This window comes from Marmota marmota, unplaced genomic scaffold (assembly GCF_001458135.2).
Source record: "Marmota marmota marmota unplaced genomic scaffold, marMar, whole genome shotgun sequence".
Taxonomy (NCBI): domain Eukaryota; kingdom Metazoa; phylum Chordata; class Mammalia; order Rodentia; family Sciuridae; genus Marmota; species Marmota marmota.
The window spans coordinates 451,154-476,013 of NW_026000077.1; the positions used below are offsets into that span (position 1 = coordinate 451,154).

Below are 24,860 nucleotides of genomic sequence, written 5' to 3' on the forward strand. Positions count from 1 at the left end.
TTTTAATTTTTTTTTTTTTTTTTTTTTTTTGAGGTTATTGTGAATGGGATAGTTTTTCTGATTTTTTCCTTGGTTGAACACTGTTGGAATATAGAATTTGATTTTTGGATGTTGATCTTGTATCCTGCTACTTTGCTGAACTCATCTCTAAAAGTCTTTGATTGAGTTTTTTTGGGTCTTCTAGATATTGGGTCATATCATTGGCAAATAGAGATAAAAACTCATCATTTTAAATGATCATTTAAGTGAAAAATAGTACATCATATAATGAATGCTAGTTATGTGTATTTATTCCTTTGTCTTGTTAAAGGTGTTTTACATTTTTGTAGATTTTGATCTTGGCTCCTACAAGAGAAATTGCTGTACAGATACATTCTGTTATTACAGCCATTGGAATAAAAATGGAAGGCTTAGAGTGTCATGTCTTTATTGGAGGAACTCCATTATCACAAGACAAAACCAGACTTAAAAAGTGTCATATTGCTGTTGGATCTCCTGGTAAGATATCAAGACCTAACTGGGGTTCTTAAGGAACCAAACACTTTAATAACAGTAAGGATATAAGAATCTTTGATAACTGTGATATTATTTTTGTTGGGGGGATCTGGCCCTCATGGCCCTCATGCATGCTAGGCAAGTACTCTACCACTGAGCTATATCCCTAGTCCCAATAATAATTTTTTTGATTAGAAGTGAAGAGCATTAGACCAGTGAGACTGATATATGACTGGATTACCAACAGAATTTATGAACTCCATTCCTAAGGATATTTGAGTATACATATGGGATAAGCTTCTGAGAAGAGAAGATATGAGATGACTTTTTGGAAGCCCCACTAAACCATGGATTGCAGTTATTCTTTGGCCTCTTTATTAATCATTTGGTCATGAATTACTCAGAATTGAATGCTAGATTTGATAGAAATGGCATTTATTTTCCTTTTTTTAATGTAAAGGGAGGGAAAAAGTGGGCTTAGGCAAGATCAACACCTTAGATTTCTTAGTTTGTTTAATGTATAAGTGAATAATGAGAATTGAGTCACAAAATTTAGCATTACAACCTGTGAATGGAGTAAAACATTGGTGCAGATTTAGTACATCATAAATATTTCAGTGTGCTTTTTTTCTGGAATTTAGGGAGAATTAAACAACTCATTGAACTTGACTACTTGAATCCAAGCAGCATTCGTCTCTTTATTCTTGATGAAGCAGATAAACTTTTAGAAGAAGGCAGCTTCCAGGAGCAAATAAAGTAAGCAAAATAACTAACTTGACTATAAGAATGGTACCCCAAAGTATCTGTCTATATCTTTTCTAGGTAGTGATTACTGCCTGAATGATTTTCATGATATATGTTTTATTTTGCAGTTGGATTTATTCTTCTTTGCCTGCTAGTAAACAGATGTTGGCAGTATCAGCTACTTACCCTGAATTTTTGGCTAATGCTTTGACAAGGTATATGAGAGAGCCCACTTTTGTAAGATTGAATTCCAGTGATCCAAGTCTCATAGGTATGTACGGATTTTGGGTACTTAACATTTTTAGTTTGTTCATGATATACTGGAGCTTTTCTTTGCCTAGTTGGCTTTTGCTGTTTCATAGTTTTTAGGATATAGCAAATGTGTTTGTTTTAACTGATGACTCTTGACTTCTTTGTAGGTTTGAAGCAGTATTACAAAGTTGTCAATTTGTACCCTTTGGCACATAAGATTTTTGAGGAAAAGGCTCAGCATTTACAGGAACTCTTCAGCAGAATTCCATTTAATCAAGCCTTAGTCTTTTCTAATTTGCACAGCAGGTAATACAATTTAAAAGATCATATGGGGAACTTCTGGAGTGAAAGGAAAGACATAGGGCAATATTTGTAAAATTATAAACTGTTATTTTTTCATAGAGCGCAACATTTGGCTGATATCCTTTCTTCTAAAGGCTTTCCTGCTGAGTGTATTTCAGGCAAGTTCATCTCATGTTAATTTTTGTTTAGTATATTGACTTGAAGTCTGCCTCTCTAGTCAGAAGGAAGTACCACTTCATGAATTGTCTTGTTAATGACGTTGCCCTGACTCTTCAGGGTAAAGGCTATTTCAGACTTATTTTTCACTGGAATTGGATATTATGAGATCCTGATTTTATTAAGAAGTAACTTGGTATATAGTAATAAATTAGAAAACTAGTATTCAAAGAGACTTAATTTTTATTAGAATTTCTAAGTTATATCCACAAAAAACTTAAATCTATAAAATAAAGTTTGTTATCCTAAAAGAGTTTGTTCCTTGACATTGTTAAAATGCTAAGAATTGCTAGCTGAATTGACTTTTTGTTTTTTTTTTTGGTGGTGGTGCTGGGGATTGAACCTAGAGTATTGTGCATGCTCGGCAAATGTTCTACCACTAAAGCTATTCCTTTAACCTTTGAGTTGACTGTTTATAGTCTTGTGGAAGGCAAAAGTGATTCAGTTCTTGCCTCAAAGTTATGTTATTATTGCTGGCGTAATAGAAATGAAAGATTTAAAGGAAATTTTTAATTAGTGAGATCATTTTTATAGTTCTCTCTTTTATTTTTAAATATATTTTTTAGTTATAGATGGACACAATACCTTTATTTTATTTGTTTTTATTTTTATGTGGTGCCAGGGATCAAACCCAGTGCCTCATGCATGGTAGGCAAACGCTGCACCACTGAGCCACAACCCTGGCCGCTCTTTTATTTCTTAGCCTGTTAGATTGAGCTTGTTTAGTGTATCCTGAAGTACTAGGGAGTCTATTTTCTAACAGGCCAATATTTGGGTTCTGGATTTTACTTTGACACCAAATTTACAAAGGGTTGATTAAAGTAATTTTATTTTTCTTAGAGTTATTTGTTATACATCATATATAACTTTCCAGATGTAATGCTGTATCTGCAGGCATAATTTGGATACCATTTAAAATTAATTTTTTAATTTCAGAATAATTGCCTAAAGCATATTGTAAGATTCTGACTTTAGATCTTAATCTAGGTTTTCCCAGGACAGAATTAATTGTGACTGATGTATTTAAAGTATTAGGATTGGGAGTTATGTCCCTCGCTTTTTGCAGATTTGGTAAATATGTATTGTTTCATTGTTTTTATATGCCTTTTCTTTTCGGGGGGGCGGATCTTTTTAGGCAACATGAATCAGAATCAGCGTTTAGATGCTATGGCTAAACTGAAGCAGTTTCATTGCAGAGTCCTCATTTCTACAGATTTGGTAAGTTTACTGATTCTGTGTGGATAACTAATTCATCTTGACATGTTCTATTATCAGATCTAAAGATTTTACTTATTACTTTATGTGTATGTGTATATCAAGAATGCCAGAAGATAATTATCTTTCCAATTCTGGGTAAAACATTTCCTTAAAAATGTCTTTAACCACTGGGTGTGGTGATGCATGTCTGAAAACTCAGCAACTTTGGAGGTTGAAGCAGAAGGATCACAAGTTTGAGGCCAGTCTCAGTAACTTTGTGAGATACTATGACTAAATAAAAAAGGCTGGGGATGTGGCCCAGTGGTAAAGTATCCTTCGGTTCAATCCCAGTACTGCCCTCTGCCAAAAATAAATAAATAAATAAATAAATGTTTTAGTCTTTGTTTTTGAAATTAGTTATTAAGAATAGATTTTCTTTGCTCCTAAATATTTTCCTCTTCTTAATTTGGCTCTTGGTTATACTTAAAAAATATAATGTACATTGGTAGCCATGCTATAATTAATGTAGACAGATAATTCTTGTCTTCTTCAATTCAAGACTTCCCGTGGAATTGATGCTGAGAAGGTGAATCTGGTTGTAAATCTGGATGTGCCATTGGACTGGGAGACATACATGCATCGGATTGGCAGAGCTGGTCGTTTTGGTAAAAAAAAAAAAAAAAAAAAAGAAAAATGAAAAAAGTTTGAGTGTATTCTTTAATGGGAAGAATCTGTAATGTGATAGGTGGACTTGGAATGTCATGTGAAAATGATTTACTACCTAACACTCCCTCTGCTTTTAGGGACATTGGGACTGACGGTTACCTATTGTTGCCGGGGAGAAGAAGAAAATATGATGATGAAAATTGCCCACAAATGTAATATCAATCTTCTTCCTTTACCAGGTATAATTTTCTGTGTCATTTTGTTGTCATAACAATTATAGTGATGATAAGTGTAACATAAATAATAATAGAATGCTTATGATATGTTAGCTATTATTCACAGTACTGTATGTTAACTTAATTCTCAATACAGTCCTGTGAGGTTTGTACTGTTACTTGCTTTTTGTAGATTAGGACATTCAGGCATAGACAGGTTAAAGAAGGTGTTACAGCTAAGTATTGAGAACAGAATTTCAAGCTAACTAATAGCACACGAAAAATGGAAAATATTCTACTACTATATTAGCTCTGTTTTTTAAGTTAGTGGCCTTGCAATTTGGCTTTATTGTTCTTTGACAAAGTGAGGTATTTTACTTCCTGTAAGTTGTTATGAAGGTAATTCTTGCCATATCCTCTTTTTGTCACCAAGGGAAGGAACAGTATTTTTAATTTGAATACTATTTTGAACAATTTGAATGTTTTTCTTTTGATCTTAGTGGCTCATTCTGTTTTTAAAGTGTCATCTTGGAAATAGTAGATATTTGAAACTTAATGATTTCTTAAAAACAGTCTTAAAAAACTTTTTGAGTGGAAACATGATTTGATATGCATGTTATAGTAAATGTACACTATAAATGGTATATATAAATGTTTACATACACATTGTGTATGTGTGTGTGTGTGTGTGTGTATATATATATATATGTAAAACTTGTAGAATGTGGGATGTGTATTATTGAATAAATAGAACGTTATTGATTCTATATTTAATTTTGTTAGTTATTTTATAATAGATTAAGCACAGATCTTGGATTTCTGTGGATTCTAGTAATTCTGGCTTGGTAATAATTTATTTTATGGTTTGTTTTTTTTTTTTTTTTTTACAAATATCTTTAGTTGCCCTAAGCTTATGTAATGATTTGTAAAATGTTTTAGAATAGATATCTTTTGGTTCAATCAATTCTGTATTGGTTCTAAAACTGTCAGTTCTTTCTATGTGTAAGTCTATTGATATGGAAAAAAAATTGAAACTTGGTAGAAGAGCATTAGAACTTCTTTTAGGATTCAGTATCATAGCATCTAATGATAAAAATAAAATTTGCCTTTGGATGCTAGAAAATGATATATTTGGATCTTTATGTAATGTGAACAACCCAGAAATCATGAGAATGATATTCATCCTCTTAGGTCTATATTAGAATGGGAACTTGTCTTACAAAACTGTTCAGATGAGTTACCTATGGCAAGACAAGGAGGGAAATTGGCCTGTATTTTAGGTCTAGATAAGCAAGGGATGTCATTTGAGTAGGAATCAGAGTTTTAGTCAGAGTCTGTTCATCAAAGGATCAAGAACCTTCATTGAAGAATCCAGACTCAAGGGGTTTAGTGTGTACACATACATGGGACATAAACAACAATAGACAGTAAAGATCTTTATGAAGCACGGGCTCAATATGTCTTTTCTGCCTAAGATAAAAATCAGTCACACTTTGGGAAGGTCTTGAGTATATATGTGGAAGCGAATTGTCACACTTGGGGAATAAGACTTAGAAAAATGAAGGTAGCACATTTTTAAAAAATTAGAAGTGTATTAGTACTATAGATCTTTTCAGTTATCTAGCCCCCCCCTTTTTTTTTCTGTAGAGGATTTCTCTTCACTGTTAAAGAGAGTGTTGGGGTATAGGGTGGAAGATATAGGTGGGTAGAGTTATGGTTGAAGCTTTGGAGAGCACAGTTCATTTTCTAATAACTTATTTGGCTGTCAGCAGTAGTGAGATAAAGGAGAGGGACTGAAGAGAGGAAGGATAAAAAAGATGAGAAACGTGGTGCAGACTTGTTCATCACTCTTGAGAATAAGCTCTTTTTGAGTAGAGGTGGAGTAGCTACTGCTTAATAGTATATACGGGTCTTATATCTTCCTTCCTTCCTTCCTTTCTTTGTTCCTTCCCTCCCTCCCTCCCTCCTTCCTTCCTTCCTTTGATTGAACTCGGGGCACTCTGCCACTGAGCTACATCCCCAGCCTTTTTATTTTTTGAGACAAGGTCTCACTAAGTTGGTTAGGGCCTCACTTGCTGAGGCTCTTCTCAAACTTGGCATTCCTCTTGCCTCAGACTCCCAAGCCACTGGGCTTGTAGGCATGCGCCTTTGCACCTGGCTGAAATGATGCGTGGTAACCAGTAATTATAGGATATATCTGAGTTCATTAAACTTTCAACAAGTAATTGATAGATATCTGTCCTCCTTGACCTAGAATAGAGTGACACATAGTGGCATTTTTGAGGAAATTGATAAGACTTAATTTCTTAGGTAAATTCCTTTATTGCACGATTGCTTAATTGTTAAAAATATTAATATATTTCTTAAGTTTCTTAGTACGTTATTTGCATATTTTGTGTTTAAACTTACATGACCATAGAAAATGTATAAAATCATTGAGAAAATGCTGGTTGAGCACAGCTTGAGAATTTTATATTTTTTTTCTTTTATGTAGATCCCATCCCTCCTGGTCTGATGGAAGAATGTTTGGATTGGGATGTGGAGGTTAAAGCTGCTATGCATACATATGGCTTAGCAAGTGCACCTAACCAGCCCCTAAAAAAGCATATTCAAAAAATAGATAGAGCCTTTCAAACTCAGAAAGTTCATGGTAACCACGTGGCTTCCTCTAGAAATACTTCTGTATCTGCATTATCAGTCAAATCAAAAGTTAACACCAAACAAAAGCTTCCTGTGAAAAGCCACTCAGAATGTGGAATTATAGAAAAAGCAACATCACCAAAAGAACTGGGGTGTGCCATACAAGTGGAAGAACAAATGAAGAATTCTGCTCAGACCCCTGTGGAAAATTCTACCAGCAGTCAGCAACAAGTCAAAGAAGCTTTCCCTGTGTCACTCCCCAAAATCCCTTGTTTGTCTTCCTTTAAAATCCATCAACCATGCACTCTGACTTTTGCAGAACTAGTAGAGGATTATGAACATTATATCAAAGAGGGGTTAGAGAAACCTGTGGAAATTATCAGGCACTACACAGGTCCTGGGGATCAGACTGTGAACCCTCAAAATGGTTTTGTGAGAAATAGAGTTACTGAAGAGAGAGTACAGATATTGGCAAGTAGTAGCCAATCTGGAGACTCGGAGAGTGACAGTGATTCTTACAGCTCAAGGACTTCTTCCCAGAGCAAAGGAAATAAGTCATACTTGGAAGGCTCTTCTGATATTCAACTGAAAGAGTCTGAATCTACTCCTGTGGATGGCCATATCTCTTTAGAACAACACCTGAATGGAAATGATGCTTCCAATCCAGAGGAATATCAGGAATCACCTGAAATCCAGGTAAAGGCAAGGCATAAAGAGGGGTCAAACCAGCGAGCTAAGCAGAGCCGGAGAAACCTACCTAGGCACTCTTCCTATCGATTACACACAGAACCCCAGGAAGATGATTGGTATGATTGTCATAGGGAAGGACATCTAAATTTTTCTGATACCTACCAGGATTATGAGGAGTACTGGAGAGCTTACTATAGGGCATGGCAAGAATATTATGCTGCTGCTTCTCAGTCGTATTATTGGAATGCTCAGAGACATCCAAGTTGGATGGCAGCCTATCACATGAACACAGTTTATCTACAAGAAATGATGCGTGGTAATCAGTGATTATAGGATATATCTGCGTCCATCAAATAGATACCTGTCCTCCTTGACCTAGAATAGAGTGGCATATAGTGGCATTTTTGAGGAAATTGAAAAGACTTAAGACTTTCCACAGGACCCATCTATTTTTCACATTATTTTGACTAAGTCCAGGTGTATTCCATCTTTTTTTTTTTTTTTTTTAAACAAAACTTCTTTATATTCTTAAAAGAGAATTTTGGGAGCATAGAGCTAAAAGTCCCAACATGCCATTTTCTGTAAGCTATTCCCAAAAGAAGCATTTAAAAAGATGACATATATACCACTGCTTCCTTAAAAAAATAAAAAGTAAAGATTTGAAAAAGTAGTGTTAATCTGTCTGTGGAGTTCTTTACACAAGACTTGAGCTGCATTCTTGTAGAAATTCGTAGCATGGTAGATAGATCTTTTAGGTTCAGGCAGGGAGGAATATTTAAAGATAGCTTTAGGTTTTCCCAAAAGTACTTGATTTGGTGTTATTTACTTCCAATAAAAATTTTATTACTAATAAAAACATTTAGCTTAACATGTTGACGTTATCTTTTTAAGTCTTTTTGTTTTTGAGATTGTGAAAACTATTCACATTTTTACTGTGTGTTTACATCTTATTTATGTTGTAAGAGTGGCCATCTGTCTTATTTATGTTGCTCAGGTAGAGGAGCAGTTTTAATATGTATTGGATTATTTTTGGATTAGTATATTTGACTATTTTTTATTTTGATAGAAGCTATAGGTGGGCCACTGTTTCTCATTCTAGAAGCAGAATTCTGAATGTTAATTTTAGAGGGTTCATAGATTCCCTGAAGAACATTTGTGGAACCCAGGTTAAGAACTGACCTGCTCTGCTAGTAGGTAAGGGGAAGTTGTTAGTGCTGAGTATTTTGTGGAAGCAGAGTACTTCCCTTTTTAGCCTCTTCTTAGAGTGTCTTCATCTTGTCTCTTATAGAAAAATTCCCTCAGTTTTTACTTTTAATGCCAGGATCCAAGGGGAGCTGTCATTTTTCTGGATGGTGTATCTATAAATTATGATTTAGAAAAATGTAATGGGAAGTTACATGTTCTTTTTTTTTTTCTCTGGCAGTCCTTTTATCATTAAGCTTTTGGTTGCCAGACCTTTCTGTAAACTGGATTTTGTGTGAGAGAACTCTTATGTTTTATCTTTGAGAAGCTTATTCATTTTCTTTTTCTTTTTTTTTTTATTGGTTGTTCAAAACATTACAAAGCTCTTGACATATCATATTTCATACATTAGATTCAAGTGGGTTATGAACTCCCATTTTTACCCCAAATACAGATTGCAGAATCACATCGGTGCTTATTCATTTTTAAAAGGCAGCCTCTTTTCCTTATACTCTTATATTGTCTAGGCAATATAAGTACTTTTTTCGGGCTGGGGATGTGGCTCAAGCGGTAGCGTGCTCGCCTGGCGTGTGTGCGGCCCGGGTTCGATCCTCTGCACCACATACAAACAAAGATGTTGTGTCCGCCAAGAACTAAAAAATAAATATTAAAATTCTCTCTCTCTCTCTAAAAAAAAAAAAAAATAAGTACTTTTTTCTAGGGCTGTTAGCAAACACCCACAGTCATCACCATTTACTGTCTAACATCCACTGAACACAATCTTAAACTGGTTAACTTGGATTCTTGTTGAGTTGATCAGTGATAGGCCTTAAATGTTTCAGCACTGTGCATGTGTTGTCAAATTAAAATGAATTAATATTGTAGATAGCAAGTCCATAATTAGGTCCACCATGTCATTAAGAAGGAGAGATCTTAATTACACATTTAAATATGATCCTGTCATTGCTACCCTTTCCTACCCCTTTTCCCAAAATATAGCCAAGTTCACAGTTATCATTGCTAGGAGATTAATTTAGGATATGCTGCAGCTTAAAGAAGTTACCCATTAGTCTTGAAATTAATTGGATTCTCTCTAGGTTTGTTTTATTTTGTGTTTATTATTTTTTTTTCTATAGAAAATAAGCTAGAGGTGAGCATATCCATACTTTATGAAAATACTAATTGCTAGAATTTTCATAAGCATTTACTAGGAAAATTTAATCATTACTTTCCCAAATAAAAGGTAGTTAAAGTAGTGAATGTGGAAGGTGTCTGATTTGTCTTTTGTGGCAAAGGCTTTTTGTTTGGATTTGTTAGTCTAGGTGCATGTTCACATAATCTGTTATGAACCATTGTTAGGTTTAAGGTAAGTTCACTTGAAAAGAGTACTTGCCCTGATTGAGAGTCTTCTACTTTCTAGCCTTGTAATAGTCATTTAGCCTCTGAAGGTCCAGTTTTTCTCATCAATGGAGTGGGAAAATTGGGGTGGGGACTGGGGATATATGCAGTGACAGAATGCTTGAGGCCCTGGGTTTGATTGTTAGCACTGGGGAGTGGAAGATTTTTAGGGTTCCTTTTAGTTTTAAGATTTAATTGTTGGGCTGGGATTGTGGCTCAGCGGTAGAGTGCTCACCTAGCACAGGCCGGACCCGGGATCGATTCTCAGCACCACATAAAAATAAAGGCATTGTGTTGTGTCCATCTACACCTAAAAAATAAATATTAAAAAAAAAAGATTTAATTGTCAGAACTGGGGAAGTAGCTCAGTGGCAGAGCACTTGCCTAGCATGCGTGAGGCATTGGGGTTTGATCCTCAACACCACATAAAAATAAACAAAGGCATTCTGTCAATCTACAACTATAAAAAAATTTTTTAAAAAGATTTAAAAAATTTAAAAAAAGAAAAGAAAGAAAAATCACTACAAATATTTGCCTTATTACCACCCTGACTTAATAGTGATCTGGCAAATAATTATGCAGAATTGGTGGTACAAGGACTTGCTTTCTCTATCCATTTATACATTTAGTTGGCTTCCTATTGGATACTAGTATAAAAATAATAAAATCTTCATTCACACCATATAGTTTTTAGTATGTAATCAATATGGGTATAATAGCATTACTCCAGATTTCATTAGATATAATATTTGATTAAAAAAAGATTTAATTGTTAAATGACTCATAATGAAGCAAAAATATTGTCTAATCATAGAAAACCATAATGAAATTTATGAATATAGAAGACCTTTATAAATTCAAGTAGTGTGGATGAACTCTGATGCAGATTGGTTAAATGTCTAAATTTTCAAATAGTTTTCAATCCATATGCTTTAACTTGAATTAGGATTTTAGTATTAACATGTAGAGAAATATGGGAAATCTGCTTCTTTGGATATTTCTCACTTAGAATACGGTTTACTCTTTAATTAAAAGTAATATTTCCTAAATTTACTAAGCTTTAACGACATGTGGTTTAAAGGTAGACTTCAGCCCCAGAATATTAAAAATAACTGTACATATAAATTCTAGTATTTTTAGATGAAACTTTATAAGGGAGTAGTTTTTTTTTTAAATTTTAAAATTTGTTCTAATTAGTTATACATGGCAGTAGAATGCATTTTGACATATTGTACACAAATGGAGCACAACTTCTCATTCCTCTGGCTGTACATGGTGCAAAGTCACATCAATAAGGGAAAAGTTTGAAATTTTGGGGCTTTCTCTCCTTAAACTGAAATTGGGTGAATATTTAAAAGTAAATATTTTATAGATATAAATTTATTTTTGATAGTTATAGCTGACATTGGAACTCTTGCAAGGTTATCCTCTTATTTTTGTAGAACATGTTTATTAATTTGTACCTCTGTGAATAAGCACATCTGTCCTACTTGACATTTAGTGCTTTTTAATGAAAACAGGGATTCACATCTGGTTTTCTTTCTACCAGATTATTTGAGCTGTAGTGACACCTAGTGGGTGATGGGGATGTAAGCATTAGTGATTAAAATGAATTTAACAGCCAACTTCTAGGACCTTAGGCCATCAAGCATCTGCCTTAATGTTCCATTTCTATTTCTGTTTTCATTGATTAGTAGTTGTAGGGAAATTAAAAGGATTCATATTTTTGATGCCACTCTAAAACATGAAAATGGCAGCTGTACGTACCACTTACATAATTCTTAATTTTAAAGCAGATCTTAAAGGTATCTAATCCGGTTAAGATGAGCAAAGAAATGAAGCAAAGAGAAAGTGACTGATAAGAAGTCATATATGTGATAGAACCTAAACAAGCTTCTGGTTACTAAGCTTTTTATTCAACCCCATATAACAAACACTTTGGATTTTTATTGCTTGAGACTTTGGTTTAGATAGAGGAGCAGATATTATATATATATTCTTAGTAGAACCAGAACTGCACATAATGGCAGGTTCTCTTTCAATGATAAAGGGCAGGGCCTCAAAAGAGCTATTGACAAATGTAGTTAAGTGATTTACCTTTTAAATTTTTATTTGTTAGTGAACATCCATTGCTATAGCATAGGGGCAGGCAAGAACCATCAGGAAGTTCTTATAGAGTTACTTTGAGGGAGGCTAGTAGGTGGTTTAGACTAGGCCTTTATGCAACCCTAAGATTGTCATTTCTTGGGTAGAAATCCCTCTTTGTTCATATTACTATTATTTTCTAGTGCATGGTAGTACCATTGGAAGGAATGGAGAACTAATCTTAAACTGTTCATGGCTGGGGTTGTGGCTCAGTGGTAGAGTGCTTGCCTAGCATGTGTAAAGTGCTGGGTTCGATCCTCAGCGTCACATGAAAATAAATAAAGGTATTGTGTCCATCTACAACTAAAAAACTTAAAAAAAAATAACTATTCATAGTCAATCTCAGGGTTTGTGGCACATAGTTTGTTTAATCCAGATTGGATACATCAGGTACAGCAGTGGCACACGACTCAATACTGTAAATGATATACATGTTGTAACATATGCACTACAGTTTCAAAAGAAGACGACAGGAAACTCAAGAGTCATTTTCCCATAGAAAGTTTTCACGTTTATCTTCCTGCAGTTTTGTACAGTATATTTCTTTGCTATGTGATGTTGTTTAAGCAAAGCTCCATTTATTATACGAAAATAGAAAAAAAATCACAATTGATGTTTTTCACAATAACAATGGGAGAATGTGACCTCTAAGGAAAACATACTGGAATGTCAATTATCAAAAATAGACCATCCCTCCCACCTCCCAGGTTTGTAAAATAGTCCATTGGTCCGAGGGCCTCCCACCCCCACCCCCAGGACTTGGGTCAGTGATATCGGCCAGTGTAGTAAAGTAACCTGCTAAGATAATGTCATTCCCACATTTGATGAGAAAAAATGCAGAACATCCTAAATAGAAAACAAGACTTATAAGGAATCCCTTTAAAGCTGTTTCATTTTCTGATAGCCACTTTCTTTTAGTTCTAATGATGCTCTTCATGACTCTGTTTGGGAAACATTCCAAGGGTCATGGGTCAAAACAGTGTTTTTTCTTCATCCGATCATTTTAAAGCTTTGCAAATAACAAGAATTCATTAGGAAACCAAAAAGGGAAGAATTAAAAGTTTCTCAGGATTCTGTTATCATGGTAACCATGCCGACTAGTATAGAGGGATACTAATATTGCCTTAAATTAACAGCGTTGGGATCTTGCCTTATGTTACCTGGTAATTAAAGTGAGGGGGGTAAATGCCTGAAATTCATTAATAACCTCAATTCTAGTGTTAGCTCAATTTCAACCACTACTGTGCAAAATTTTAAGACCGAAAAAAAATCTAGGTATATAATGTTTTAATGTATACATTCCCTACTTGACATAATCCTGAACTGCAGGAAAAAACCTGGATAAAGTCCTCAGCATATCCACATGTGGTTTTGGTTAATCATGGATCAGTATTAACCACTTTCTTTTTAAATTCTGTGTTATTGTAGACAATGTGTTCAGCTGTCATTGAGAATATCTATTGGTCTCTTGAAAAGGGTTCTGTACAATTAGTCCTGAGCTTGACACTACTTAGGAAAATAGGGGATTAGGGAAAAATAATAGTTTGCTTCTGGAAGTCCTGATTCCTCAGGGTGGTTCTGAATGAAATATTTTCTCCCCTAATTACCACCCTTGAAAACCAGGTTTTAAAAATATAAGCAAGCCTTATATTTTTAAATATGAAATAGAAAAAAAAATCTCAGGTCAAGATGTTTAGGTCTTGGATTGAATTGTGGTTCTGCCACTAACTTGCCATATGAACTTGGATGAGTCTGCCTGTTTCATCTCTCTGAGTCAAGGTTTTAGACATTGTTGTCAGGAACATAAGGAAAGGTGTGCTTTGAAATGGTATCATCCTAGCCTTCTCTTCATTGAGAAAAGACAACATCTGACTCAAAAAAACCCTTGACTATTATCTGTTTCTGTCAGAGTTGGTGGTCCATAGATGGTTCCACCCAGAAAATGGTAACTTCTAGAGTTCAATTTGTATTAGCACTGTCAGAAAATTTCCAAGGGCTGTGTCCAAGAAGTATTTCTATTTACAAGACTCTCTAATTCTAGCATGGAGTCTTTCATGGGTCGTCTCCAAAGCATTGCTTCTGGGAGGCAATGTGTGTGTTGGGGGGCGGGGGGCAGGAAGCATTAGTCAAAGGACTATACTTCTGGTCCCAATTCTGTCATTAACTGACTGCATGGCCTCGAGCAAATCCATTTCTCTGGGTCTCACCTTTCTATACTATAAAATGAATTAGATATTCATTCAATTAGACCTAGTCTCTTCTAGGTTTGATATACTCTACTGTATTTTCTGTTTCCACTCAGTTGACATATTTGAATGTAGTGTTTTTTTTTGTTTGTTTTGTTTTTAACCCTCCTGCCCTCAACACTGCCTACGTCCTGGTTACCTCAAAAACCATGAGTGGGAAAAGTATTTTGGGAACCTTTTATTAAGCTAACGTGGTTCACAAACTAAATGAAGCTCAACATCATTGTACCAAAAAGCTGTTGGTCTTCAGAAAACTGATTTCCTTGTTTTTCAGTTGCTAGTCAATAGTTAAGACTTATTAAGCTGATTCAGTACATTTTGATGGTGTGTTTATTTTAAAATACCATTTAGCAGTGTAGTCTGGCTGTATTCTATTGTGTAGGTGAGCCATTTTCCTGGGTTAACATCTTTGGACTAGAGGTAAGGTGGGTCACTCATCACTGACTAATGCTGCAAAGAAAGGTGAAAATGAAGGGAATGGTCTAATGATCATTAGGAAGTGTCATGATGTGGACTTTGGAAATGAAAATGAAGCAACATACAACATTCAATTCCTTAGGGTCAATAAAACATGGGGAATTGGAACATCAATTAAAATTAATTTTGTAAGGACTACTAACATACTCCCTTTGGTGTACTATCAAAAGTGACATGGTTAAATCAGTCATTATTCTTAATACTGTAATGACCTTAAATGAAACACAGGCAATTTGTATATGCAACCTTGTGCCTATTTACCTCTCCATCCTTTACCCCATTCAGTTCTTAGGATGTATAATGTCCTTAGGAATTCCTAGCTTTGTTCCATTATCCATGGATTCAAGAGAAAGTTCTTAGTCCTTTGCCTGCCTTCTAAATGGGAATCTGGCTTGGTTCTCTGCCTTTCATGATGAGATGTATGTATGACGTGGATGGATTTATTTATTTTCAGATATGTTTAGGTTGGTGATGTGTTGTGTGCACACATATGCCTCCATAGTTGTATGGTAATACTTTCCTGCTTTCTTAAACCAAAGCTGCAAAGGCAGGAGCCACCCCATTCCCATGTTAAGGGGAAATTCTTGAGGCCAGACCCAGAGAAAGGACTATCATTGGGTAGTGAGGATAAGCACAAGGAGATGAGGATTGAAAGAAGGCTCTCCTCTGATCTTTTGCCTACCTCCTGGTTACCTCAAAACCCATTGACTTCTCCTGCCTACAGGGTCATTTGAACTGGGGTCAGAAGGAAGCCCACAGAGAGAGTTTTTAGGTTCCTAGCTGGTGAAACTCATCTAGATGACTGTGGTGGGCAGAGAAATTCTTGGCCTACAATTAAACAGTTAAACTCCAAGCTGCAGAATGTATGAGGAGTTCCGGGGAAGCTTGTGCATTTCAGTGCCCAGGCTACAGAGGCTGCAGTAGGGTAGCTGGGGATTGAGGAGGGCAGGAAAGGGCTTGTCACTAACCCTGAGGCCCACCTGCTCTGCTATAAGTGATGAAAATGGTTAGGAGGATTCTAGAAATGCTGTTCCCAGCCCCACCAGGATGCAAACTAGAACAAAAAAGCTGTCCAGGTTTTCAAGAAATAATCTTCATTCCCTCATTTGTATGGAGGCGATCAGCTTCTTCCTCATTGCAGCTATCTTCAGAGATCAGGCCTGAAGATGCTTCAGACCCAAGGCATCTTTCAGACCAGGTAAGAATCTCTAATTTGATTTCATACTTTGAAACATCTTTCATGAGGCACAGGATTAACCTGCAGCCTCTATGTGGGAGTTGCCTCAGGCTGGAGGTAAGTCAGAAGACTCTTGTCCATTATGCTGTCCTTTCTGGAAGAAACTGCTCATGGGGTCTTTTTGCAGAGCTCCTTATGGACTTTATGGTGGATCCTGACATGAAGGATAGACACCAGGGGCCAAAGGGACGGCTGCAGCTGTGAGTCCTGGAGTCTTCTGTCCTCTCTTCACAGGTACACTAGAGATGATGGCTTCCCAGAAGTTGGCTTTTCCTTTTTCAAGATCTCAGTGTGATAAATCTGACCATTTCCTCTCTTCCCCAGAAAGAGCAATTGCAAATACTAGTGGTTCCAATGACAAGGGAAACATCTTTGTTCTTAGGTGGACTGGCCTTATCCCGAAACTCTCCCCATTCTTCCTTCATTCCTTCCTCTACATTCACTCAGATGTAACTCCCAGGCACAAGTCTGTAATACTTGGCAGTGACAGAGAAGGCTTTACTAGCACGTCTCAGGATCACTGGATCCGTGTAGAGACAGATGGTTGGACTCAGAGAAAAACAGCCAGGGGGAAGCAGAAAGGTACAGAGACAAAGGAGACAGGGACAGACAGAGCATAGGGTTATTGTGTGGTCAGTTGGCAGCTCTGTGCAGGTCAGCTGGGCAATGAGGGCCCAGACTCAGTTGACCTCACCCACCTGGGAGAATGGAGAAAGAACTCAGCTATAACTGACTTAGAGCCTGAAAGCTTTTGCTATAAAAGGAAGGAAAAAACAAAAAAACAAACAAACCCTCACAAAATGCATTGTTTTGGTTCAAAGATGTTGGGTCCATGGAGAAAAACATTTCACAAAAATCCGTTGGTGTTTTTGTTTTCCACCTTTTCCCATGAATAAATATTATCCATTAAGAGCCTTGAAAAAGGTGCTTAAATACACAGTGTTATATTTTCTTCCTGTTTTGCATGTGACCTCTTGGCCTCTGCTGCTCTTGGTCTTATAGTTTCCTCACTGGGGACTCCAGAAACAATTGTCATTTGGTCTGAGGCTCCCCTTCCAGGACCTGCCTTGACAGGCAGCCTATCCCCCCACCACCCGTCCCCTACCCTTCCCCTCCCTCCCTTTCTCTGGCCCCAGTGAGATGCAGTATCACAGGGCTATGTCCAGGTCAGCAGTGGGGACCATGGGTGCCCCTTGCTGCCTCTTTTTCCTTCTCAGTGCTAGGGGTGCAATGGGGCAGGCAGAAATAGTGGAGAATGGGGGAGGGAGTGGTCCCACTGGCCACCCACCAACATGCCAGCCCCCTTCACTCCCCCTACCCCATGTGGCTTTCTGTCCAGTGGTTTTACAAGGCAGAGACCTTGACAACATTGCTGGCTATGGAAGGAATGTTCGTGTTGGGGCCCGGGCTGGCAGGGGGTGGCCGACTTTCCCCCTCTGGGGTTAGCGCTGGGGGAGTGGGGATGCTGATGATGGCTGTGGTGATCTGGGATGTTTTGCAGTTTGGTCTCAGTCCGTCATCTGCTTTCAAATTAAGGCTGGAGCGACTAGGATAGAAAAGAGTGAGTTGATGATGGTTCCTGCTTGCCAGCAGCCCAAAGCTTCCTTGACCCCCTACATTTCTTGCTTATTAGGAGCTAGGAGAAAATTTTGGAGACCGTCTACCTCTGCCTTGGGTAATCAGCTTGTAATTTTCCACTCTCAACTATTATTCCTAAACTACTAACAATTACAAAGTCATGTGAATTGGGCTCAGGAATGTAGAGTATACATTCCCCACCCTATCCCCCTGCCCTGCAGTGGTCATTTACCTGTCATTTGTGACATTTGGCATTTGCTTTCCCTGAATTCTCTGCAACTTATTTGAAGGTAGTGGGACGTGGCTTCAATAGAAGCAGAGAAGGGAGGGAAAAGTCAATCTGTGGTTCAAAATCATTCTGGGATAAACCATGCATAACACAATTGTGAAAATTATTTCTTTAATAAAATTTCTTTCTTTGCACTGAGGTGGATCATTTTGGATTGTTTTTGAGTTTTAAAATCCCTAATACCCAACCCCACTTTTGGCCTGCTCTGTATCCTCCCACAGCCTGTGAAGGCCTTTGGGTTAACTTCAAAGGATGAGAAAGATGGTGGGGGTGGAAGGAAGATGCGGGCTCATGCATTAGATAAAGGGGCATCTTGAAGGTCCACAAGTTCTCCAAATGCTGAAATTATTGAATTCTGCGAATGGAGTTGCACAAGGCTTTGGGAATCATGGGAGGGAAGTCACCCACCTGGTAGTGAGGGAGGGCTGCTCACTGCCCTGGATGTGGATCGTACTGAGCTCTTGCATGCTGCGTAGGCGAGTTGCTGGCAGGTTAGAATTGGGAAGGTGTGTGGTCTTCTTGTTACGACGGGAGCAGCAGGTGGTTGTGAGGCCTGGGTGGCTGGACAGTGAGGGACTTCTTGTGGATGGGTAGTTCTGCATTGAGCTCTCCATGCAGTTCTGCTCAAACATCTGCTCATCAATAAACTCATGGTTCTGTGGGAGGCAGAAGGAGAAGAAGTGGGAAAAAAAGGTAGGGAGCAGGAGCATCACCCTATACTCTGAATGCTGCCTGTCTCTGTTTTGGGCCTTGAAGGAAGGGCTTCCAGCTGCCCAGATCACTGATAAGCATTTGGGTGAGGTCCCATGGGCATCAAATGTGAAAAGAAAGCATTCATATTAGCAGCCTGGACCATCAGGTTGAAGGGTGGGGACTGTAGTTGTTATGTCATGATATATCCATCTATAGCTTTAAGCAGAAGGGAAACAGAGGACATGGAGAGACTCAGTGGCATTATCAGAGCTAGAAGCAAAGATTTTTCTTTGTAAGCTTTGTAAGATCTGCCAGAGATGGCAGATAAGGAGTCATTGAGTAGAGTATGCTGGGTCGTCTTTTTTGGATCTTATGAATTATAAGATTGTCACAGAAACTTTTAAAAGCACTGAGTCATTTACAAAATTGGGAGAGCATTTGTCTTAAAAGGGCCTGGGTCAAACTGTTAGGGATTTGATTTCTTTCCCCCTTTTCTCCTGATTATGGGACGTAGATCCTAAACATACTTTAGAGGCACAGGAATCCCAAGGTCAAGTGTAAACATGGGGAGGCAATGCTAACAGTCTCCTTCCTAATTTGGGTCAAGAGGGTGGCAGGTGGCTGAACCCAAGATAACTAGAAAATGGCTGTTTGGCCAAGGTAACTAAAAATCCATGGTGTTAATGGTCTGACTGAGGCTACCAGGGTGAGGAGAAAGTCTGAGGAGAATTAGCATGAGAACTGAGTTCAGAGACAGACCAGCCCTGGCAGCCAATACCCAGAGTCCCTAAGATGCTAGGGAGGTGGCTGGGACAGAGGCTGTGCGTGGATACTTACAGGATGCCAACATTGGTGCTATGTTCTACCACCCCCTCTAAGCCCCTTGGGAAGTCAAAAAAGGTAATCAGAAAGGGAGTTTGATAGTTCAGCACAAAAAAACTGGAAGCCTGAACAGGTACATGTGTGACAGCAGAGGTAGGAAAAGCCCCAGAAGAATCAACAGCACATGCAGGGAACCAGACCAGGGGTAAAAAGAAGAGAATCTACAGACTCAGAAGAATCAGAGAGAAAAACATCAATTGAATTTTTAAAAAGTTATACCTTGATGGTGGAGGTTCGTACAGATAACAGGGGATCATCCACAAGATAGGACAACCCCTACAGGACAACATGCCAACAGAAGATAAAAACACCATTGATTGTACATTCCAGCATTCACAAGCCAGTTTTGACATTCAAACTCTTAATCCCAGCATTCCACCCTTTGAGTTCAACATTCATCCCTAGTTCCAGCATTCTGTCTCCCTTGTCCAAACATTCTACCCCTTGGCTGCAACAGGACATCCCCCCTCCCACTTCCCCAACATTCCTTCCTTCATTCCTCCCAACATTCTGTCTTTTCCATCCCAACATTCCAGCCCTGAAATCCAACATTCCTCCCCTAAAATCCAGCATTCCAGAGCTTTAATCCCTGAATCCCACCCCCACAGTCCAACATTCTTTCCCTCAAACTCAGCATTCAACCCATTCAATGCCAGCATTCCATCCCTCAATTCCCAAACTCCCATTTTTTTCAATACCATCATTCCAGCCCTTTAAACCTCAATATTTTCACCCATGTTCTTTCAATTTACACATTCCACCTAGCTCATGCAAACTTGGAAAGGGCAGTTGGGTCCGGGCCTATCCCTTTGGCAAGTTTAGTCTTTGAGAAAAACTCTAGATATGCATATACAGCTCTAAGTGATAAATCCTTGAAATAAGGGTCTCAGAGCACCTTCCATTTTGGAAGTTCTCACTGGGTTCTGCTGCCATTCATAGTATCCATGTTATGCACAGATTGAGTCATCTAGCATCTATTCCTGCCACATCTGGGAGGCCAGGATACAGAATAGTTGGAATTAGGAAGTTTCTTCCTTAGTGTATTGATCCCTGACTATAGGCTTTTGGGGGAGGATGTTTCTAGAAAGGAACAGGGAAGGATTTCCCTTTGGCCTGTCTACTCTGACTTCTCCTTCCCCACTATTCTCAGCACTTTTTGCCAAGGGTTCAGGGTTAGCCCTACTGCCCTTTCTTTGAGGCTGTTAGTGAGGCACAAGCATCATTCACATTCCAGCTGTGGTACCCTACACCATAACCACTTTAACAGAGTTCAGAGAATCTGAACTCCCTAGGAATTGCAGGGTGACCAACAGGGGTTTGAACTGATAAATGCTGGCTAGAGAAACATACACATTGCTTCCTTCATTCACTGCCTTCCATTTCAAGAGAAATGTAGGGCACAAAGGAACCCACAGATTGCATCAATCTAGCCCCAGGGGTGGGACAAAAATCAACATTCTACTTTCCTGTGCATATTCGGTCTGGATTTTGAAAGGTGACAGTACATCAGAGCTGAGAAATGGATGGGCCGAGTCCTTAGCCCTCAGCCATCAAGAAGAGGACTGACAGAACTGGTGGAAGGCGTGGGAAGGCTAGTGGCCTGGCTTTTCTCTGATGCTGCGGGACTGAGCAGATCTCCCACCCTTATGACCTTGCCCCATTTCTTAGGTCTTTTTCCTGGGAGTTGCCAGACCCCATCACTATCTTTTGACTCTGAAGGGGACAGACTGACTCCTAGTGCAGGATAAGGATGTGAGCAGAGCCCTAGGGAAGGCCAGGGGTCAGGGAGGAAAAAGGAGATGTGGTGGACTGGCACTCACAGTGGTCTTTTCCAGACAGTGCAGCAGGTGGTGGTGCTGGCTCTCGATGAGCGATGTGGTCTTGCCCATGTGCTCCTCTTCTGGGGTGCCCTAGAGAGAGAAGAGGAGGAACTGAGAGTGAAGCTGGTGACGTCTCCTCTTTCCAGCAACTTAATTTCTCCACAGGTAGAAGGGCACCAGAAAAATCCAGATGAGCCAAATTTTAGAGTCAGCATAGGACATGCTCACCTTTGGGGTGGGGGTGGGGCTTTTGTCGGCAGCTGGTTTAGGGGTACTGGTGCTATCCCATAGGAAAGGTGTGTGGGTAGGGAAAATTTGGAAATGTCCTCCTCAGGGCTCAAATGGAATGGAGGGGGGCGCTTTTGGACAGGAGTGCTGGTGTCTGTTGAGAAAACAAGCTCATCTTTCTCTTTAAGGTTCCCAGCCAGGTCCTTTAGGCACTTACCGCCAGTTCCAGAGCCTCATTGAGGAGCCCATTGCGCTTGCTGTGCAGGTAAGCATTGGAACTTCCTGTTTTGGCCACACGGATCCTGGCAAGGCGGGCCTTCTGTGACGGGCAGAAATAATGAAATAGTGAGGGAGATCCAAATACAAAAAAGACAGTGGGGCTGGCAAAGCCAGCAACAGTGGGCTTCCCAGAGGCAGGTGACATCTAACAAGAAGGAGGAGTGGCGTCTCTGCTTAGAGACTGTGGGAATGGCTCTGAGACACTGTACCCACTTTGAGCAGTTTGGCCATGGTGAGAATTCCAAGGAGCTTCCACTTATGGTTTTTAGCCTGTGTGTACCTGGCAGAGAAATAGCATCTATCCAAATTCTTTTTTCTTCCAAAAGTTTCATGACCTTTACTCAGTATCACACAATGTTGTTCAATTGAGTATTATCTCCTAACTAGATTGCAAGGGCCTTAAAGGACAGTATGTGACAGTTGTCTTTATTCTACTAGGATCCACTACAGTTCCCTGCATCAGAAGGTCTCCAAATATTAGTTATAAGAAAAGCCACCAATGCACATGTGCCCCTCAAGAATATGTTTTATATATTTACCTTGCTACTGTTTCTCTCTCCCATTAGAATGTAGACTCTTTGAGGGCAGGAGTTTTCCTTTGGTTTAATGATGTATCCCCAGTGCTGAGTAACCAGAGAGTCAAACTTCTTAAAGTTAATAAATGTATTTACAATTGCATATCTAACTTTGGGAGTGAGTCATGTTTGGATATGTCAATATATGTGCACTGTGTTGTGTATGTTGGTGGGAATACATGTGGTGCTCATGAGAGGTGACCTGGTATGTGGAGGTGGGGGGATGGAACACATTTCCATATACCACTTTGGCTTTAGCTAGGACTGTTGAAATCTCCCCAGCTCCAACATGGGAAGCTTCAGCAAAGAAGGCCCCCTATAGGGTGTTTGCATGGAAACTCTGTCTGAGCTTCTCTCCTGCTTGCAGAGACAATGGGAGAGGCTGGCCGTGCTTCACCTGCTGGCTGCTCTTCTTCCTAATGACCATAATCAGCGTCACCATGACAGCAGCACAGCCAAAGAGAGGGGACTAAGAGAAAAGAGTCTTTGGTACTGGGAAGAGGGGTTCGTGTTGGTTTAAAAAATGCAGCTTGAGTTTCAGGCTCTGTAGGTCTAGACCCAGCACCAGGATCTTGCTTCAAGAAGCAGAAAAAAAGCCCACAAGGATCACAGACCCATCCTGGAGTGGAGGGCTTCCTCCTCCTGCCTCTGGGCACATCTACAGATAACTTCAGTATGGATTCTGAGCAGATGAATCCTTGAGAAATTGTGGCAATTTCCATTTCTTGTCACATTCTCCCCAAGTATTCCCCCAACCCCAAGCATCCCATCAGCCTGGTTCATCTGCTAAAAGGAAGCCATGGGCTCAGGTGTTCAGGCCGTCAGCAGATGTACTATGTCTCCTGCAAAGTCCCCCATTAGCCAGAATTTTCCTGCAGAGACAATTCATTCCCTTCCCTGGATTCTAAATGTGGGGAAGATCCTGCCACAAATCTGAGGACAACTGCTCCTTTAGATAAAGGAGAGAATGAAAAGGGGAACAATCTGGGAGAGAAAGTCCAGTAAGTCAGTCCTATTACTCTTCCTCCTCTTTAAGCAAAAAAAAAAAAAAAAATCATTCAAGGTCTAGAATAATTCTCCCCAGGAATCCTGCTTCAGCCCTCTCCTTGGCTAGATGTTTGTATCTCCTCAAGCAAGTTCCTCCTTGTTTACTCATGTGGCTGTATTGCCTTGGGTGAGTGGCAGGTATTGAGAGCTGCCTATGGAAATCTAATTGTGTCAAGCTCATTATAGCCTTATATAATCTGATTGCACCACTTAGAGCCAGACCTTTCTCATATCTGGGGTCTGTCTTCATTACTTTCTAGAGATGAAAGATTCTCCTGTTCTCCTCTGTGGCACTTCTTTTAATCTTATCTTACCCTGAGCTCTATTAAAGCAACAGATTGTCATATCCAATGCACTGTATCATTTAATCATTTCTCACAAAGGATAAAGAGGTTTGTGATGTATTAACAAAACCATACCCAACACATGAAAATTGTTGGGGCCCTTTGGCTTGGCTTTGAGCTCCTGAGGGCCAGGACATGTGGCTTATGCATATTTTTATCTTTGGCACCCAGCACAGGGCTTTATGCTTTGCTCAAGCAGTTTGTGTTGGCCAAGGAGGTAAGGAGGATAATCACATATGGTTGGATAGACATTTATGCTTATTAAGCCATTGGTACAAGCTTGGTCCTTGATCCTTGGACTGGTCAGTTTTACTTTCTTCTCTGACCATAAGTATGATATGAAAGTTAGGAGAGCTTGGAGGTTATCTATACCATATCAATGAATGAATGAATGAGTGAATGAGTGAATGAAGTGTATGAGGGAAATGATTTATTCAGGGCAATGTAGTGGACTAGCAAGCTTGGGCCTTCCTTCAAGCCAAGTGCTGCTTCCATGGTACCTCCTCCTCCACCTCCCCTGAATTTCTTTCTTCTTCTTTTTCTCCTTCTCCTTCTCCTCCTCCTCCTTCTTCTTCTTTTTTTTTTTTTGTGGTACTGAGAGTGAACCCAGGGGCACCCCATCCTACTGAGCCAAACCCTCAGACCTTTTTATTTTTCATTTTGACACAAGGTCTTGCCAAGTTGCTGAGTTTGGTCTCAATTTTGCAATCCTCCAGCCTCAGTCCCCTGAATCACTGGGATTACAATAAGATGCCACTGCACTTGGTTTCCTTCCCTGAATCTCAACTGCTATCACACAAGTTTCTAAAGTTGAAGAGCAAAGCCCAGGAAACTGCATTTTTGACAGATGTGGAGATTCCAGGGTTGGAGAGAGCTGGAAGGAGGATGCTGCTTCCCCGGTACAGTCTGAAACACTGTTATGATCAAGACCATAATCCTAGGAAATCTTGTGACGCCTTTTAAGACTGAGTGCTTTCTAGCTGTCTAGCCATTGGGTGCCCTTTGGCCATGAGTGTTTATAT

The 24,860-nt window shown here is 39.2% G+C and overlaps 2 protein-coding genes and 1 long non-coding RNA gene across 4 annotated transcripts in view; 2 read left to right on the plus strand and 1 right to left on the minus strand.

Moving 5' to 3' along the window:
* The window catches only part of Ddx20 (DEAD-box helicase 20), a 12,891-nt gene extending 4,605 nt beyond the window's left edge, over positions 1-8,286 (plus strand). Inside the window, exons 3-11 of the mRNA XM_015502178.2 lie at positions 330-498; positions 1,137-1,251; positions 1,368-1,510; positions 1,659-1,797; positions 1,894-1,952; positions 3,146-3,228; positions 3,767-3,872; positions 4,011-4,112; positions 6,583-8,286. Coding sequence (XP_015357664.1) covers positions 330-498; positions 1,137-1,251; positions 1,368-1,510; positions 1,659-1,797; positions 1,894-1,952; positions 3,146-3,228; positions 3,767-3,872; positions 4,011-4,112; positions 6,583-7,745 — 2,079 coding nt within the window. The 3' untranslated portion in view covers positions 7,746-8,286. The remainder of the gene's footprint in view (positions 1-329; positions 499-1,136; positions 1,252-1,367; positions 1,511-1,658; positions 1,798-1,893; positions 1,953-3,145; positions 3,229-3,766; positions 3,873-4,010; positions 4,113-6,582) is intronic.
* A 2,113-nt stretch (positions 8,287-10,399) lies between these two features.
* LOC125620159 lies at positions 10,400-16,866 on the plus strand. The gene is made up of 2 exons (XR_007351741.1): positions 10,400-16,064; positions 16,231-16,866. It is a non-coding gene; the product is annotated as an uncharacterized LOC125620159 (long non-coding RNA).
* Positions 14,478-24,860, minus strand: part of Kcnd3 (potassium voltage-gated channel subfamily D member 3) — a 204,069-nt gene continuing 193,686 nt past the window's right edge. Inside the window, exons 4-8 of one of the 2 annotated variants that reach the window (XM_048814516.1) lie at positions 21,811-21,912; positions 21,366-21,455; positions 19,765-19,821; positions 18,379-18,626; positions 14,478-17,649 (exon numbers count right to left, since the gene is read on the minus strand). In XM_048814516.1, the coding sequence (XP_048670473.1) occupies positions 17,448-17,649; positions 18,379-18,626; positions 19,765-19,821; positions 21,366-21,455; positions 21,811-21,912 (699 nt within the window). In that variant the 3' untranslated portion in view covers positions 14,478-17,447. The remainder of the gene's footprint in view (positions 17,650-18,378; positions 18,627-19,764; positions 19,822-21,365; positions 21,456-21,810; positions 21,913-24,860) is intronic. The other variant, XM_048814517.1, reaches the window with a different exon arrangement.